Here is a 17,950-nt window from a genome sequence, read left to right as displayed (position 1 = left end):
TGCCTTCGGCCCAGGGCGTGATCCTGGAGTCCTGAGATTGAGTTCTGCATCGGGCTCCCTGTGTGGAGCCTGCTTCTCCCTCTGCCTGTGTCTCTGCCTCTCTCATCTGCCTCTCAGATGCACAGTGAAAAAATTCAGCTCAAAGAAACCAAATGATGCTTTAGAGTTTGGGGATTCTTATTATAGGTGAATGGTTTCTAACTTATCATTTGCTATGACTGCCCTCATGATCTTTGGGGGGACATAGCAGTCTGCAGAAGCAGTCATTATACTAGAGTATGTATGACTTTCCAGCTTAAATATCTTACAATTAAACTGAAAGAAAGAGAATGCTCTCATGTTTGCTAGAGAATGGCTCAGGTACTTACCGAGTGCAATGGGGGGTAGTGGCGGCCCCCAGGCTAAAGTGTACACAGTCTTCTTATGATATGTGCTAGAAATCTGTGGAGGTCTGGGGGAAAGGGGTATTAAACAAAGATTTAAACAGAAGGCACAGTGGAAATCAGATCCATCTTTTTCTAAAAGGTTCCTACCTATTAGTTGCTAATATTAGAGAAAAGCAATTTAACGGTATCCTCTAAATAGCTGACTGTGGAGAAGCCAACATTTAAATAACATACCATGTAATGATATCTGCCAGCAAAATGATTAAGTCCCAAATGTACTTTATCCAGGAAAAAATGTTATCTGCTATCCCCGCCCCCGCCCTGACCCCCAACTACCACCAATCTGGCCAGTGTGGGATTTTACCTCTCTCCCCCTGCCAGTTGCCCACTTCACATAAATGTCATATATTCTAATGTCACTGTAGTTACAAGCAGTGTAAATGCTATAATAACTAGAGAAAAATAGAACAGGATAGAAAACGTAAACCGTTCAGCCCAGAACTAAGGTTACTGCTAAGCATCTATTATCATCATACAGATGGATCCACCTCACTTTCAAAAGACAAAAAGTAAAAAAAAACAAAAACCAAAAAAAAAAACAAAAACCAAAAACCAAAAGACAAAGAGTCATTTTAGGCTTACTCGGTCATTAACATCACATTCTTAAACTAAGACCAGATTTTAGAGAAGTTTGATTTTAAAATTTTTGACTGTGAAGAAAACTTGCTCTTGAGGGTAATTTGGTGGTTAGTGACATGTGAGGTGTCAATAAAGGCAGGATGGCTGTTACCTTCACTGTAAACCATGTTCTTTGTAGGATTTGAGAATTCCTGGAGTCTAGAACCTACGACTAAACTAGCTGCTGACTTACTTACTTTCATGTTTCTGGCACAGGCATCATTATCATCCTGGGCAATAAACTCCAGTTTCTTTGGACTAAAAGAAATATAAATAGTTCTAGCTGAATACTGCCTAACAGTATCTACAGCAGCACTCTTCCTCCTCCTACATACCATTCTTAGTGTTAGTTTGGATAGTCAGCTTAGAATATCCAGAAGATAGTAATGTAATAGAATTAGTCAACAATTTTGTGACGACATAGAGCTATTTAAACTGCAATACGGTTTTATTTTCTTCAGTGATTCTTTGGAATAGTGCATTATGTTTTGAGAATTAAAAGTGGAGTTAACTAAGTGCAAAACAAAATATGTAGGTAACTAACTGCAGAACAAAATATGTAGGTAACTAACTGCGTGTAGGTTTTACATATGTATAAAAAATTGCATATAAAAAGATTAACTGTGGGCAGCCCCAGTGGCTCAGCGGTTTAGCGCTGCCTTCAGCCCAGGGCGTGATCCTGGAGACCCGGGATCAAGTCCCATGTTGGGCTCCCTGCGTGGAGCCTGCTCCTCCCTCTGCCTGTGTCTGTGCCTCTCTCTCTCTCTGTGTGTCTCTCATGAATAAATAAATAAAATCTTAAAAAAAAAAAAAAAAGCGTTAACTCTGGGATGCCTGGGTGGTTCAGGGGTTGGGTGCCTGCCTTTGGCCCAGGGTGTGATCCCATGATCCTGGAATCCAGGGATGGAGGCCCAAGTCCTGCATTGGGCTTCCTGCATGGGGCCTGCTTTGCCGTCTGCCTAGGTCTCTGCCTCTCTCTGTGTCTCTCATGAATAAATAAAATCTTAAAAAAAAAAAAAAAAAAAAAGGTTAACTCTGCAGTGTAGCAAATAGTTCTTACTTAAAAATGAATGATTTAGAATAGGGGTAGGTAACCATTCTATAAAGGGCCAGACAGTAAATATTTCAGGCTTCTGAGCCATGTGTTCTCTGTCACAACTCCTCTCACTGTGTTCTGGTAGTATGAAAACAGCCTCTGATAAGGTGTAAATAAATGAGTGTGACTGGGTTCCTAATAAAGCTTTATCTATCAATGTTGAAATCTGAACTTTAATTTTCATGTCATGAAATAGTCTGATTTTTTTCCCAATAATTTCAAAAGGTGGAACCGTTAAGTCATGAGCCACGGCTCTCCAATCTTTGGTCTATAATAGTGCTATTCTAAATTCTGGGCCTTGTGCTGATGAGAAACAAGGAACTAAACTTCTAACTTTATTTTAACAATAAATACCTATATGTGGCCACCAAACTGAACAGCACAGTCTGGGATCCAATCAAGCATCTGGGATAGCTGTGTTCAATAGATTCATAATGTGAGCCATATATATGAGCCACACATGCAACTTAAAGCTTTCTTGTAGCCACATTAAAAGAAGCAAAAGAAATAAGTAAAATTCAATTTTAATAGTATATTTTATTAAACTCAGTATACAAAAGTATTATCTTTTAAAATACCAAAATAAAATAATTTTTGAGATATTTTACATTTTTTTGGGGGGGCGCAGACTCTGAACTTTGGAGTGTATTTACACTTACAGCACATCCCAGTAGTCACCTGTGGCTAAAAACTACTGGAATGGACAATGAAGCTCTAGATATAACTTCCAGCTTGTTGAGAATATAGGGAATACTGAAATGAGTTAGAAATCACCAGAAAGAAATAACTAGGTAAGTCCAAAATGTAGAATATTCTCACCAAAAAACTTACCTGGATTCTTCAAACTGAAAAGGCAATGTTATAGAAAGAAATGGGGGTACTGTTCTAGAATAAGAGAGACTAAAAAAACATGATAAGATGCCATGTGTTGAACCCTAATTGAAAGGAATTTGAAAAAAAATAGCTAGGAAAAACATTGGTTTACAAATCAAAATTAATTCCATCACAGACATTTTGGTCAGTGGGCTAAACAATCTTGCTTCTTACTTGTTGGAGTAGGTGTCATACAATCCCACTTTCCCGTCATCAGTTCCAAAAGCTAAGCAGCCTTCCTTGGTTGGGTGCCAGCAGAGCTACAAAACAGAGAAGACAAGGGGCATACTGTTAAGGGAAGTGAGGTTATCTGTCAAGCATTCAAATGAAACTTTCTTGCTCTTGGTATCTTCTAATTTTAAAAGTAATAAATTCTCATTATTTAAAAGAAACAAAGTATTAAAGTAAAAGTCACTGGTATGTTCACCATCCAAAAAACCCCACTGCCAATTTTCTATCTTTGCCGATATTTTTGTGACTAAAGTTAAATATATACAGTTGAAAAAAACAAAAATAGGTTCAAACATTTAAATAATGTGCATTGAGACACTGTTGAGTGGGGATAAAAGATTCCATAACAGTTTAGAAAGTAGAATTCTATTAATAAAACTTGGAAAGATACATTACAAATTGTCATTAGTGGTTCTCTGGATTATGGAAGTGGGAGAATAGAGTGGAGGGTAGGAAAACTTTTTGCTTTCTATACTTCCATACAGTTTGGTTTTCTTTTTTTCTCTTTTTATTATTATTTTTTTAATTTTTAAGATTTATTTATTTGAGAGAGAGAGAAACAGAGCACACGTGCACATGAGCATAAGGAGGGAAGAGGGAGAGGAATCTCAAACAGACTGCTGAGAGTGGATGGAGCTCCATGTGGGCATGGTCGATCTCACAACTCTAAGATCACAACTTGAGCTGAAACCAAGAGTGGGACACTTAACTGACTGTGTCAGCCGGGTGTCCCTGTTATTATTATTATTATTTTTCTTATCGAAATATAGTTGACATACAGTGTTGTATTATTTTCAGGTATATCACATAGTGATTTGACAATCCTGTATGGTATTCCTTTTAACCACAGCATTTATTGCTTTTAGACTAAATAGAGAAAAGAAAATATAAACCTATTGTTGTCTAATCTGCAGTCCCATGTTTTGTAATTTTCATTTTTCATCAATTGTGAACATCTTTCCACATCAAAGAAAAAGCCATATTATAATTTTTAATAGTCTGATACCCTTCAATATATGTTTATCTTATAACTTATATGAATGCACATCCAGGTCATTCCTAATTTCTTACTATAAGAATTATTTGAAAAAAAGTTCAGAGCAAGCTCAAAGAAATCATCCTTACCGCTGTAACCTTGGACTTGACACCCTGCCAAAAATTTTTCACATCATAGTTGTTCTTGATGGAGAGTGTATTCCATATGCGGATCATGCCATCCCCAACACCTATGGCCAAACAGCCCATGTCCACAGGAGAGAAAGCCAGGCTGTAGGCAAACCCACCTAGGGAAGGGAGGGTCCAGCAGCACTCGAGGGTGGCCATATTCCAACATTTTACCTGAAAAGATCAAGGGTGAGGGTCTAAATATTAAAAAAAAAGAGAAACTGGAAAAAGAATGAACATCTCAAATAGGATGAACTTAATGAATAAGAATAATATAATTTAATTATTCCAGTAGGTATTGGAAGAAGTGTCTTTTAGAAAAAAAATTAATAAATTGTAGAGCTCAAAGGGAACTGAAAATACATTTATTCTCAGAGATGTCAAGTGAATTCAGGGTCACACAAGGAATAAACCAGACCAGGGCTTCCCATTTCCTAGAGTCCAGGGGCATTTCCACTCTACTGTATTACAGCACTGGTGATCTCTTCATTTGGCAAGTCCTAAGAATGAAGATGGCCTCAGGACACTAGAAAATGAAAGGAGCTATCTCAAAAAGCGAAATATCTTATACCAGGGAAAGAGGAGTGCTACATATTTAATCTTCACTTGTTTAACAGAGGGGCTTTGGAGAAAACAGTCTATCAAGTAAACCTTAGTTTAACTGCAAAACAATAGCCACAGACTCTTAAAGCCAATACTCCCCTGGAGACTTCACCAAGAGCAGATGTTTCTCTACCTAAACTATAGACAAGGCTATTTTAAAGCCAAAGCATGATGATCTCACACATCCTTCCCTGGACACATCTATAATTCTTTTTTCTTAAATTTAATTTTATTTATTTGTCAAAGAGGAGCACAAGCAAGGGGAGCAGCAGGCAGAGGGAGAAGTAGGCATTTTGCTGAGCAAGGAGGCCGATGCAAGGCTGGATCCCAGGACCTGGGATCATGACCTGAGCTGAAGGTAGATGTTTATTTATTTATTATTATTATTATTATTATTATTATTTTTAATATTTTATTTATTTGTGAGAGACACAGAGAGTGGGCAGGGAGAGAGAGAGAGAGAGAGATAGGCAGAGAGAAGCAGGCTCCATGCAGAAGCCCGATGTGGGACTTGATCCTGGGACTCCAGGATCATGCCCTGGACCGAAGGCAGGGGCTAAACCGCTGAGCCACCCAGGGATCTCCCCTATTATTTTTTTTTCTTAAGGCAGATGTTTAACTGACTGAGCCACCCAGGTACCCTTACAATTCTTTATCATTTATCTCTCTTTAACAAAAAGGTAGTTCCTCATCTTTCCCCTAACTCTCTGCTGTTGGTGTACTTGCTGCTGATGAGTAATTGTAACTCTGAGATTGGTCTGGGCACAAGGGAATAAGGTGAGGCATGGAAACTGGTGGATGGTTTGAAAAGCCCTCTAATTCCATTTAAGTCATAAATCATCAATCTACAATGCTGACTGCAAAATAAGCAGTTCTTACATCTCTATCCATCGACGTGGAAAGCAGCAGCTGTTTGTCATCCTCAGTTTGTAAAGGGCATAAGTTAAACACAATTCTTGAATGATTCTGCCCTTCTGATGAAGCACTAAAGAGGGTAAATTTCCGTCTCCAAGACTGAGTGAGATCCCACAGCAACAGCTCACCTCTGTGAAGGAAAACAAGTACTAGTTCTCTTTCAGAAGCAATCTGAAAACAAGTGATTTGGGGACACAGAGTATGGGCCCTCAGCTGCAAAATGATTTGCTAATTGTTCTTTTAAGGAGAGAAAACTGCATATTCTGAAATATGCACAAAATAGTTCAGAAAGAACACACACAAAAACAAGGAGTCACTGCCTGTGGGGAAGGGAACCTAGTTGCTTGAGAAGACAGGTAGGAAGAGTGCTTCTCTATGTTCTTATGTTCTTTTTGAATGACATGAATATACTGCACTACCTTTGGAACAGTTTCCTAACCGCTTTAACTGTAAAATGCCACCATAATTTGCATAGCCCCAAATCTTGAAGACCTACTGTCTTTTATTGGGATAGTGTGGGGGAGTAGGGCCATGATCAACATTTTTTTGTTGGGGGGGGAGGATTTTTATATGCTTTAACTGTATCAATTCATTTAAAAGCAGGGCCCTTGAAAAAAAAAAAAAAAAAAAAAGGGCAGGGCCCTTGTCTGCTAAATTCACTAATTATCTCAAGCAACTAGAAGCCTAGTGGCTTCTACACAATAAACTTTGTTCGGTGAATGGCTATAATCATCCTAAGAGAAAATTCTATAAAATCTCTCTTGACATATGAACTAACGGAAGCTCAACGTAAAGGGTCATGCTCATGAACACATAGAAGTAAGAGACTGATTCTGAAATTCAGTTCTGCTTGACTTCAGAGTCCATGCTCTTAACCACCAGGCTATACTTATTTGATCTTTTCTCAGCACTGTTATTAGACAGCTTAAGAACACATCCCACGATTTTTCTATTACAAACGGCCCAGCATAATATAAGCCTGAAATGCTGCTTTTTCCATCTTCTGTGTCTGGAAAGAGAAGCCTCGGAATTCCTCAAGCTAGAGTGCAAAACAAAACATGTCAGAGAGAGCATGACCAAAAAAAGACCTACCCAAAACAGCTGGATACCAGCTGTGTTGGTTGATCCTTGGGCCAATGGAGTGTCAACCAAAGGCGTTCTTTAATAGTTGGGTCTATACCCCCTCCTCTTCTCTTCAGAAAGGGCAATTTCAAAATCATCACCCCTGCAGATTAAAAGAAGGTCAATGGGTACTCAAGACAGTGAAACTACACATGTGAAGTCCCTAGCAGTTCATAACACAGTTTGCGGTTTAAGTTTGTTAGTTTGGTTACTTAGAATTCAGAACTCATTTGCTCATGGAAATGTTATTAATACATAGTTTTAATACCACTCTAACTAAAGAATAGGCTGTTCTGGCAACCTAAGCATATTAAGCATACTGTCTGAGAAAATGAGGTTTCAACTGAACTGTGAACCCAGGTGGTAACACAACTTCAGATTCTCCAAAGCTGGAAGGATAGAGAGTGGGATTCCTTCTTCTAGTTGGCAAGAAATCCAACAAAAGGGACAAATTTGGCAGTCAACATATTGTGGCAGACAAGTCCCTCCACCTCTGACATGCTACTCACCAATGGTTCTTAATTCCTATTATGTACCAGAATGACTACAATGAGGGATTGGGGGAGCCTCTAAAAATAAATATATGCCAGGGCCCAACTCCTAGAGATACTGAGTCAGTAGATTTAAGGTGGGGTCCAGGTACCCACATTTTCCAAAAACTCTCCAGGTGATTTTGTTGCATGACTAGAATTGAAAATCATTGTACTAGACATCCATAAGCTTAGAGGTTACCCTTCTGGAGGGATTCTTGGCCTAATGTTGTTCCCACTTGGGAGGATTGGCCATGGTATGTCCAAAAGCAGTCTACAATTCTTTTAAAAAATTTGTTTTCCAGAGTTATACTGTTAGTTACCATTGACTAAGCTATAACTATGATTTGCTTTATATGCACTAATGCATTTAGATAAAGATGACCAAACTTTCATGGTTTTAAATAAAGTGGAGAAAGAAGACTGCTACAAAGAAAAAGGCTAGATTTTTACTATAAAGTAAAATCCACGCCCACTCTGCCTGGAGTGCCTCTCAATTTATAAATTGAACGTAAAAGTTCTATTCACAGAGAGAGGCTTGGGAAAGCTGAATGACTGAGGATCCTTATAGTTTGGATAAACTGAGATATAACATTTAAACATGTACTTCTACATTGTATATATATTATTTATCTAGCATTTGTGCATTAAAACCTCTAGGTCTTTTCTAATCCTCTGATCCACACTTTCCTAAGTTCTAATATTCCTATCCTTATAACAAACATCTTGCCTTCCATGACAGTGCCCCTTTTATGAAGGCACCAGAAACTCTCATCTCCAAAACCAAAGTCAGACTGGGGGGAGCAACTTTCTGGATAGAAAAGTAAAGAACTGCCTTCTGGCAGATACCATAATCTTAGGATAAGAAGACACAATTAAAAAAAGTTTCTACTTCTACCAATCACTATAGGTTACATCACAAAAGAAACATCACATATCAAATCTTACCTCGGCCTCTAGAGCAGCTCCAGATTCGAATGGTCTGATCTTTGCTTCCAGTGGCTAAGTAGCAGCCGTTTGTTACTGGAGTTTGTGCTATAACTTTACCATTGGGGATTTCAGGTTCTTCTAGGGTAGAGAAAGTCATTTTGTTTTTAACTTATTTTAAACATGAACTTGTCAAAGAAAAACTAGTCTGCAAGGTTCCTGAAATTTAGCCATTATGTTTATAGATATGATCTGTAAAACTTAATGTTTTAAATGTAATTCAAATGATTTAGTTTTATCCACATTGTTCTTTAGGTCTGAGAAGTACTCAACCCTCTTAAATCATCTCTACCTGAATTTTCTTCTTGATTAATGGATAAACAGTCTTCACCAGGCAGGGGACACCAGGCTATGGAGTGGATCTCATCATCATGGCCTCGAAGCCTGTGAATAACTTCTCCTTTCTTACTGATGTCAATTATAACCACTATGCCATCCTTGTAGCTAAAGAACAAGAGTTAGGAATATTGAAAAATGAAGACTGAACAGTAAACATTTTGGATTAGGAATTATCATCGTGCACATCTAAAAGTTAAGTGTACTAGGGATGAAGGAGAAGGAAGAAAGCAAGAAATAATCTTGTTTTGTCCTTTTCTCACCACCACTGCTGTTCCAATCAAAGTCTTGGCACTAAGTAATAATGTATTATGTTGCCTGGCATAAAGTTCATAGGGTGAAGCATACTTGTGTTTGAAGGGGAAACTTATAGAAGAACAGTAATTTTTGGGCTCCAGCAATCCTTCTGACTAGAGACAGAATTTGTCCTAACACACTTACACCTCTCCCACTTTTTACAAGTAATCCTTGTAAAATCCTTGTAATTTTTCTAACTGTGAACTCAACAAAAAACTGAGTACTGCAGCTTCTAGACCTGGATATTCCAAGCCTATCATTTTTTTAAAATTCAGAGGACACCGAGAAATTCTAATAGCTTTTTTAAAAAAAAAATAGATGAAGTATTTCATACACATAAAGAAGTATCAAAAAAAAAAAAAAAAGAAGTATCTATCAACCAGCTTAAAGGAAAAAAAAAAAACAAACCCAATTATCAAGATGGTTAAAGTCCTTTATACAACCCACCCCAATCAAACTTCTCTCTCTCTCTTCCCCAGAGGTAAACTGCTATTCGTGAATTTCTGTTCCATCATTCCTAGCCTTTCTTTGTCTATGTTCCTAAAGACAATTGAAAATGATTCTGTGTATTTTAAAACTTCATATAAATGGTATCATGCAGTCTGTTTTTCTGTAACTTGTTTTTTTCCCACTTATTGTTAGCGAGTCATTGATGTGGATGCATGTAACTCTGGTTCCTAGTCAGTCACTTACACTATTGGATGGCACTCCACTGTGTGACTATAACACAAATTTACTCATTTTTCCATTTAGAGGGCTTCCGTTTATTACTATTACAAACAAAACAAAACAAAACAAAAATGCCATTAATAATCTTATGCACACTTAAGACAATTTCAGATTTAATGCATAGTAGTGGAACTGCCAGGATGTAAGATGTATACATCTTTGCTTTGCTAGAAGTACAAACTGCACTCCAAAGTTGGGTGTACCTCCTTACATTTCCTACACACTAGATAGTCCTATAGGGAAAAACACCATTACACTCCTTTAATAAAAGGAGAAACTTTTATTAAAAACATTTTCCCATAACAGCCTTACTTAAAAAAAAAAAAATGAAATCATACATCAATCTTTGCAGACATGGACTTCGAAAACCCAACAAGTTTTGCAACCTAACAGTCAAGTGACCAAGCTGTTCTTCATTTTTAATCAGCCTTTCAGGAAATGATTGCCATTTGGAAGAGCCTCTAAAAACAAATCATTCTGATTCAATCCTCTGTGCAGTTCCCTCTACCTGAAAGATTTCTTCTTTTCTTGTGGATTCTTGCTCATCTTTCAAGGTCAGTTTGATCCTACCTTCTTTGATCCCTGCCTACCACCCATTCTGCTCTTCCTCTAGCGCTCCCACTGTAACGCTGCTCACTTCACCCAGCAGACCACCGATCCACAGACTCCTCCCATTTTCACTATTACGCACACATACCTGTTTTCCTATCCTTCCCCTCATGCTTCGTTATCACTCCTTTAAAAACACCCTTAGCAGCTTTGTCCTGTCTCTTTCAGAAGTATTTACTCCACAAAACTTCAAATCTTGTCAAATCCAACCATACCCTTTCTCAGTTTGAATAGTTTACTTTGAATTCATGATTTTGATTCAGAGCTTGGCCTCAATACGGACCACTGGACCTACAATTTCTCTCAGTAAGCTCATTTTTTTATTCTCTGAGATGACTATTTTTACATCTTCCTGCGTGCTCCCAGCCCCACTTTGAATTTGACTCTACCTTTCTGACTTATGACTCACAGAGAAAATCAGAAGACATCAGAATGAAATACCTTCCTCGGGACAACTGGGTGGCTCAGGGCCTGATCCCAGATTCCCAAGATGGAGTCCCACATCAGGCTCCTTGCATGGAGCCTGCTTCTCCTCTCTCTGCCTGTATCTCTGCCTCTCTTTCTGTGTCTCCCACGAATAATAAATATAATCTTTAAAAAAACCCAAAAACATCTTAAAAAAAAAACCCGACAACAAACACCTTCCTCTTCCAGCCAGATCTACAAACCCACCTGCAACTATTTCCATATTCTCACTTGTCCTTTCTACTTGTGATCTGGATACAATCCCTCTTGACTTCTCATATCACTCCTGTATTTATTACCATTTCTCCATGCAACCAGCTTTTCCTCTTCCATCAGCATAAAAATATGCCCTATTATCTTCCATTTAATATTCCCTTTACTACCATGTACCTCCTCTGGCTTCATGTCTATGCACATTTGTACAAAAAACAAAAGTCTCCATGTGTATCTTGACTACTGTACCCCAGTCTCTTGAATTCACTCCAACCAGACTTCTCCTCTAGCATTCTAGTGCTTATGTCAAATATCCAAACTAGAGTGATAAGACATCTTTGGGAGAGTAGTAGATGGAGCGGTGAGGAAAAGGGTGGTGCCCATTCAGGCAGTTTATGTGAAATAATCCTGGTGATCGAGGCGGAGGCAGCGCCCAATGCCAGACTACTGTCCCAATCCAGAGGGAGAGCTGCGAACAGGGACAGAGTTAAGTCCTCTGACATTCTGAGAGTAAATGTTATCTCCAAGAGCAAATATTGAGAGAGGAAAGGGGAGAAAGAGGGTATTTCCTACATTTGGAGGCTAGCTGAAGAAATCAGATGTGAAGAATGAGGAAAGTACACTATTGTAGAAATTAAAGAAATAAAAACAGAGAGAGTGAGAAGGACAGTAAGGACCTGGAAGTCACAGGAATAAATGATACCATGGGCTCAGGGAATGGTTAATACCTATACATGGCTTCCTCTGAGGAATAAGGAAGAGAAGATAAAGCAAATGCAAAATATGCTCATTAACAAAAACAAATTACCAGTACAGATGACACAGTACTTACCCAATGGCTACTAAATCTTCATGATGAGGTGAGCAAGTAAGACAGAAAATTGTCCTGGGTTCTATAAAGAGGTGCTGGCTGTCATTTCGGTTAAGCCAGTAACAGAAAACTACTCCTTTTTCATCTCCAGATACTATTAAATCCTTTACTTGAGGAGACCAATGCAGTGCTGATATTGTATGCTTTAAAACAAAACAAAAATACATTGCTTTTCATTTGTCAGTGCTGAATTTTTACTTCATTTTTAACTTGTATAATACTAGGCACATTGATACGTACTTAATAAATACCGTTAGTACCACTTGTATACCAAGACTACATTAACCAAATGGTAGAAGAATTTAAGCTCCTAAGGATTAAAGAACTATTTAAAAACATTTCTTCCTTTAGCTTAATTGAAAGTTCTTACTAAGATTGAGTCTTTTTCTTTTCTACATTCTCTCAAAAGGTAGGCTTAGTAAGTAATCATCTGGTTTAGAAACAAATTTCATTCATTTACAGTTTATGTCAGGAGTCTTTTCCATGTTAAAAAACCAGATAGTAGACATTTTAGACTTTGTGTGCCATACTGTCTCTGGTACAACTACTCTGCTGTTGTAGTATGCAAGCAGCCAATACTTAAATGAATGACTGAGGGTGTGTTCCAATAAAACCAATTTGCAAAAACAGGCAGCACAGTAGTTTGCTGACCTCTGGTTTATATGTATCTCCTTCCAAAAAAGTTTTGAGGCATCTTACAATTTATATATAGAATACAGAGCTTCTCATCCAAATAATGGACATTATTATAAAAGTTAACTTGCACAGATGAGTTAGCGTACTTGAAACAAAAGAACCCTCAGCAAATATATAATAATGGTCTGAGAAACCGGTAAGCCACAGTACCTGATGGAGTGCATGTTCTGTCACAACTGTTTTTGTTTCCGCATCCCAGATTTTCACAGTTCCATCATCAGAGCTGGTGGCGCAGAGGTTGTATTGACCCGGATGATGAGAAAATGTGAAGCCAGAGACCCTTTCGGTGTGTCCCACCAACTCCCCTACGACTTCAAGCAAAACCGGACTTCAGGTTAGAGTGCTACCTAAGATTCCTGGGAGGATCATACTGATGTTAGACGAGTGGGACTTCACTTATCCCATGGCATAACAAAAATATCCAGGCACTCACAATCAGAAATCCCAAGTGCTGGTTCTGGCTCTGCCACGGGACTTCAGCCCAGTCATTTTATCTCCTTGAGCCTCACTCTTTTCAGCCGTAAAATGCTGCTGATATCCCTTGATGTTCACAGTTCACAGGCTGAGGAGCGGCTCAAATGAAGAACGTAAAAGTGATTCTTATTTAAACGTGGCCCAGAGGTCATTTGGGAAAGAATAAATAACTGGCTTGCCATGTCCCAAGGCAAAATCTAAACCTAGCTTGGAGCCTGAAAGCATCTGGCTCAACTCATTCATCTTCAAGAAACAGGTATCATCTATTTCCAGGACGTTGTTCAGGGCCTGGAGCTGTAGACAGCCCCGGAACGCAGGGAGGCTCCCAGGGGACAGTGTGCGCTGCGTCGGGGAGGGAGGCCACAGAGGTTATCAACGCCTGGCTCCATAAAGGGGTAACTCGAGGGAGCGAGCGGTTCTACGCGAGAGCGCCAGGAGGCGGGGCCGCGCAGCCACAGCGTGGTATGGTAACTCAATCCTGGAGACGCGGACGCAACTCAGCCCGGTATCCTTCTGCCAACCTGGGCCTCAGTTTCCCCACCTGCAGGGAAGGGTGCCTAGAAACTCTCCCTCGGCGCCTACGACGAACCCAACAAGGGCAGGAGGGCGGGGGCTCAAAGCGGGGAGTTACCTCGAAATGGGGGCGTCCCAGGGATCGCGCCAGCGCTTGGGCCCACGCGCACAAGGAAGACGGAGGTCCGCGCTGCGAAGCCGAAGAGGCCCCCGGGCACCGCATCGCTGCAGCGGGCGCAGTACCAGTTAGGAGAGGGCGGCAGCGTGCGCGGCTCCTGTCCCATGATCACGGCCCAGCAGGGACGAACGAAGGAACCCCAGGAGCAGACCGTTCGCAGCCCCACGCCGCAGCCGGGAAGGGGGCGGGGCTGGCTCGGAGCCCCGCCTCGCCGGGCCCGCCGCTACGGCGCGCGCCGAGGCCCAGGCCGCACCGCGAGCGCCGCTCCCGCCGCCGCCGCCGCCGCCGCCGCCGCCGGGCTGGGAGGGGCGGCCGCGCGCGCGGGGCTCTGCCTGCCGCCGCCGCCGCCCGGGGCCAGGAGTCCCGGTGCTGCCGAGCCCAGCCTGGGGGTCAGGCTTTCTCACCTCCCACAGCAAAGTACTAATTAAAGCGTTAGACTGACTAGTGGAGTCACCTCGACCAGCCGTTTTAATTTTTGAATAGTTCAGCCACTATTCCATCAAGTAGTTGTGAACGCTCTGTGCCAGGGTACTTCGCTAGCTCCGGAGATTCTGCAGAGAGACCTGCAACAAGCCAGTTAACCAAAAGATAAACGTTCGAATCAAATCAAAAAAGACCGGAAGAGTTAGTTTCTGCAACCGCGAGGAAATTCTGGCCCTAGAGTCTTCGGACTCAAAGAGGAGCAGAATCGCGTGACTTGATGGGGTGCCGGCTCCGTGAAGGGCGATGTGTGTGGAGCTGCGGGCTCCGCGCCCCGGCTCTCCTGGGGTATGTGGCAGCCCTGAACGGGGACGAACGACGCCGGAGATCTCTCCTAACGGGGAGAGGCCACGCATGTTTTTGAATGTGGGTAGGGGCACCAGTTTGGGAGGCATCCAGGCCGAGGCTGAATCAGTGGTTTTGCCGGTTGTTGTTGGAGATACCTTAACCTGTCCCAATCTGCTTTCTCACTTGCAGGAAGGTGATAACCCATGCCTGGTCGGATTGCTGTGAGGAATTCACAGATTTAGTGAAACGCCTGCCCGGCATATGAGTATTGATTTATCTCTTGTAGATCAACCTGGAGATTAGCATAGGGATTAGGACATCATACTCTATATTTGAGCTGTTTGTTCTTTGAAAGAGCTTTCCACACGATCTCTAGTGATCTTCACAACAAGCCTGTGCCGCTTTTCTGTTTTGCTGAGGAAACAGGTCCACCCACGTTAGGTGGCTTGTTCACCGTCTCTTGTCCTACTCTTTCTGGCCACGTGTGAGGGGAGGTTTCTCAATTTTTCTGGATCTCCATGAATGTCCGTACACTCTCAGTCTTCGGCCTGTGTTAAAGTCACTCACTCCCAGGCAAAGTTGTCCGGCTCACACCTCAGGCGCGGGCGGCGCGTTCGCGGTCCCCAGGACGGCACCCGGGGCGGGAGTACTGCCGGGTCTCGCGCGGGGGCAGGCAACCTGAGAACTGCGCATGCGCGTGGTCCCGGCAGTGCGTGAACTCGGAGGCTTCCGTAGAGGGAGGGAGGAAGATGGCGGCGGCAACGCTGGAGCGCCTGGGTAGGGATTTCTGAGCGGTTTAGGCGCCGTAGGAGGGAATGGAGGTGGAAATCGGAACTGACTGCTTGTGTTGATGTTTCAGGTGCATCATGGATGCCGAACCTGCGGAGGAAGCTGGCCTTAGGGTAAGTCTTTTCACCCCGGAGTTGCAGAGGACTCAAGGACTCCTTACCGGGTTGTCAGTTAATTCCTGGGCGCCTGTGTGCCACCCTCGGCCCTTAGGTTCTGTGGCTGTGGAAACGAACGGGACAGCCAGTCTACTTGGTCACTCCATCTTTCCGCCGCCGTGCTGCATGGCTCCGACGGAATCAGGATAACCGGTTATTCAAGGGACATTGTGAATCTCTTTTCTGGACAGTCTCTGAGCATGGTTAACGCTTTTCCCAACGGTGTTGGGAGCGTCCGACTTTTCTGGTTCCCTCTCGTTCCTGCTTACCATGAGCAGGGGCTGTATCGGAGACAACCGCGCTTTACAATGTATCTAGCGTCGTGTTAAACGCCTTATATGCTTGATCTCATTCTCATAACATCTTTCATAGTGTAGGTATTGCTACACCCATTTTTCAGACAAGGAAATTGAAGCTCCTCAAAGTAAAATGACTTGCCTAAGGCTGCCCTAGTCATAGGAAATTTTAAAGCTTTATACTATATTCTCCAAAGTATTCTTAGACCTCAGAACAAAAGTTTTTTCGTTAGGGAAATGCAGTTAAGTCAGGAATGGCAAGGAGCCTTTCTCTGTCACCTTCTTCTTGTCTGTCTTCCCCTCTTCTGCAGTACAGCTGTTGATATTTGGAGATTGATAATCTGGCGCATTTGTTGGAACTTATTTTGGCTTAGTTCATAGGCTTTCAGAAACCGATAAGTTGGGTGTGAATCCACTTTTTAAACCGTTTGATTTTGGAAAGATTACTTATCTTTCCTAAGTTTTTGTACTTAAATATGCGAGGAGAGTAATATTGGTACCTATGCCTTGGATTTTTTATGAGGATTAAATGAGGTAATGTATATGAAGTGTTTAGCATAGTGCATAGCATATAACAATCCCACCCTAAATTCTAGCTGCTATTACTGTTTTTTTTTTTTTTTTTTTTTTTTATCATTATAAGCTATTACTGAGTTCCCATTATATTTAGCTGTTTCCAGTTCCTGGGTCAGGGGAATGAACAGGTGGGCTAAAGAAGAAAATGGGAGGCACTGCTCCTTAGGATTTGTCTGCAATTTGCTTTTCAAGATTTTCTTTATCTTTTATCATCCCACCCTAGTATGGGATGACTTACTTACTTTTTCTGAATATGCTGTCTATTTATTTGCTTCTTGGCGTTCATCCTGTGCCTTCACTTCCTGTCTATATAGGAGTTCTAATTATTTAAAACCCTGTTCAGATGTTTCTTCTTTAGGAGATTTCTCAGATCTCACTGAGAAGGAAGGAAATTAATCCCTCCTTCCTTTTAGCATGCTTGTCTTCATAGTGGCTTCATGTTATGTCTCTGTGCTCTTTACTAGCTTGTATACTCTGGATAGGTAGGGATACTTCTTGTTTCTCTTTATAGTTCCAGGATGGAGTTTTGCACAAAGAATATTTTTTAATGATTGTTGACCTAAATTGTCCTGCACTGACTTGTACTTAGAAGCTCTGAGCAAGCAACTTCAGCAGTTTAGTTTTGGTCTTTTCATCTATGTAATACAGGAGAGTTCGATTTTGTTGGATAATCCCTAAGGCTCTTTTTAGTTTTGAAGTTATATAATTTTATGAATCTCTATTTTGGGCTTTATTATTATAATTTTAAAAGATAGATTTATTTTAGAGAGGAGTGGAAGAGGGAGAGGGAGAGTGAATCCCAAGCAGATCCCCACTGAGCAGGGACTGTGAGGCCAGGTTCTATCCCAGGACACTGACATCAAGATCTGAGCCAAAATCAAGAGTCAGACACTTAATTGACTGAGCCACACAGGCTCCCTAAAAATCTGGCTTGCTAACTATCCACATGTTTATGACATGGTAACAGGAACCTTTTGGAACCGGGAAGTCATGTTCTTTAGTCTGCAAAAACCTCTCCCCTCCGCCCCTGCCCCATCACTTTAGCTAATAGTGACTTTCAGCTGGGGCCAGTTTTGCCCCCACTCCCTACCTCAAATCCCCTGAGACATTTGCCAATTTCTGGGGACATTTTTGGTTGTCACAACTCAGGCAGGGGGTGCTGCTGCCATTTAGTGGCTAGAGGTGAGGAATTCTGCTAAACATCCTATAAGATACAGGATAATCCTCACAACAAAGAATGATCTGGCTTAACATGTCAATATTGCAGAGATTGAGGAACTTCTGAGTTTATTAGGGTCGAAAGTTGCTGAAAATTTTTTTTTATTTGTTTGCTAAACTCTTGTTTCCTTGTTTGATTGTCCTTGACTTTCACAAAATGGAATTATATTGAGTTATGACAA

General features: G+C 41.3%; 2 protein-coding genes across 7 annotated transcripts in view; one reads left to right on the top strand and one right to left on the bottom strand.

Annotated features, from left to right (window-relative positions):
- GEMIN5 (gem nuclear organelle associated protein 5) overlaps positions 1 to 14,179 on the bottom strand; it is a 40,232-nt gene extending 26,053 nt beyond the window's left edge. For 2 of the 4 annotated variants that reach the window (XM_072824387.1, XM_072824388.1), the window contains exons 1-10: positions 13,907 to 14,179; positions 12,952 to 13,112; positions 12,067 to 12,248; positions 8,878 to 9,029; positions 8,547 to 8,663; positions 7,039 to 7,171; positions 5,911 to 6,076; positions 4,390 to 4,602; positions 3,208 to 3,293; positions 369 to 451 (exon numbers count right to left, since the gene is read on the bottom strand). In XM_072824387.1, coding sequence (XP_072680488.1) covers positions 369 to 451; positions 3,208 to 3,293; positions 4,390 to 4,602; positions 5,911 to 6,076; positions 7,039 to 7,171; positions 8,547 to 8,663; positions 8,878 to 9,029; positions 12,067 to 12,248; positions 12,952 to 13,112; positions 13,907 to 14,072 — 1,459 coding nt within the window. In that variant the 5' untranslated portion in view covers positions 14,073 to 14,179. Of the gene's footprint in view, positions 1 to 368; positions 452 to 3,207; positions 3,294 to 4,389; positions 4,603 to 5,910; positions 6,077 to 7,038; positions 7,172 to 8,546; positions 8,667 to 8,877; positions 9,030 to 12,066; positions 12,249 to 12,951; positions 13,113 to 13,906 lie in introns of all 4 variants that reach the window. The other 2 variants (XM_072824385.1, XM_072824389.1) reach the window with 2 other exon arrangements.
- Positions 14,180 to 14,282: 103 nt separating this feature from the next.
- Positions 14,283 to 17,950, top strand: part of MRPL22 (mitochondrial ribosomal protein L22) — a 38,536-nt gene continuing 34,868 nt past the window's right edge. The window contains exons 1-2 of one of the 3 annotated variants that reach the window (XM_072824397.1): positions 14,283 to 14,734; positions 15,594 to 15,636. In XM_072824397.1, coding sequence (XP_072680498.1) covers positions 15,605 to 15,636 — 32 coding nt within the window. In that variant the 5' untranslated portion in view covers positions 14,283 to 14,734; positions 15,594 to 15,604. Of the gene's footprint in view, positions 14,735 to 15,401; positions 15,512 to 15,593; positions 15,637 to 17,950 lie in introns of those variants that run through there. The other 2 variants (XM_072824395.1, XM_072824398.1) reach the window with 2 other exon arrangements.

This window comes from Canis lupus, chromosome 4 (genome assembly GCF_048164855.1).
Source record: "Canis lupus baileyi chromosome 4, mCanLup2.hap1, whole genome shotgun sequence".
Classification (NCBI taxonomy): Eukaryota; Metazoa; Chordata; class Mammalia; order Carnivora; family Canidae; genus Canis; species Canis lupus.
Note: the sequence above shows the minus strand (reverse complement) of the source record. Positions and strands in the feature narration are given on the sequence as shown.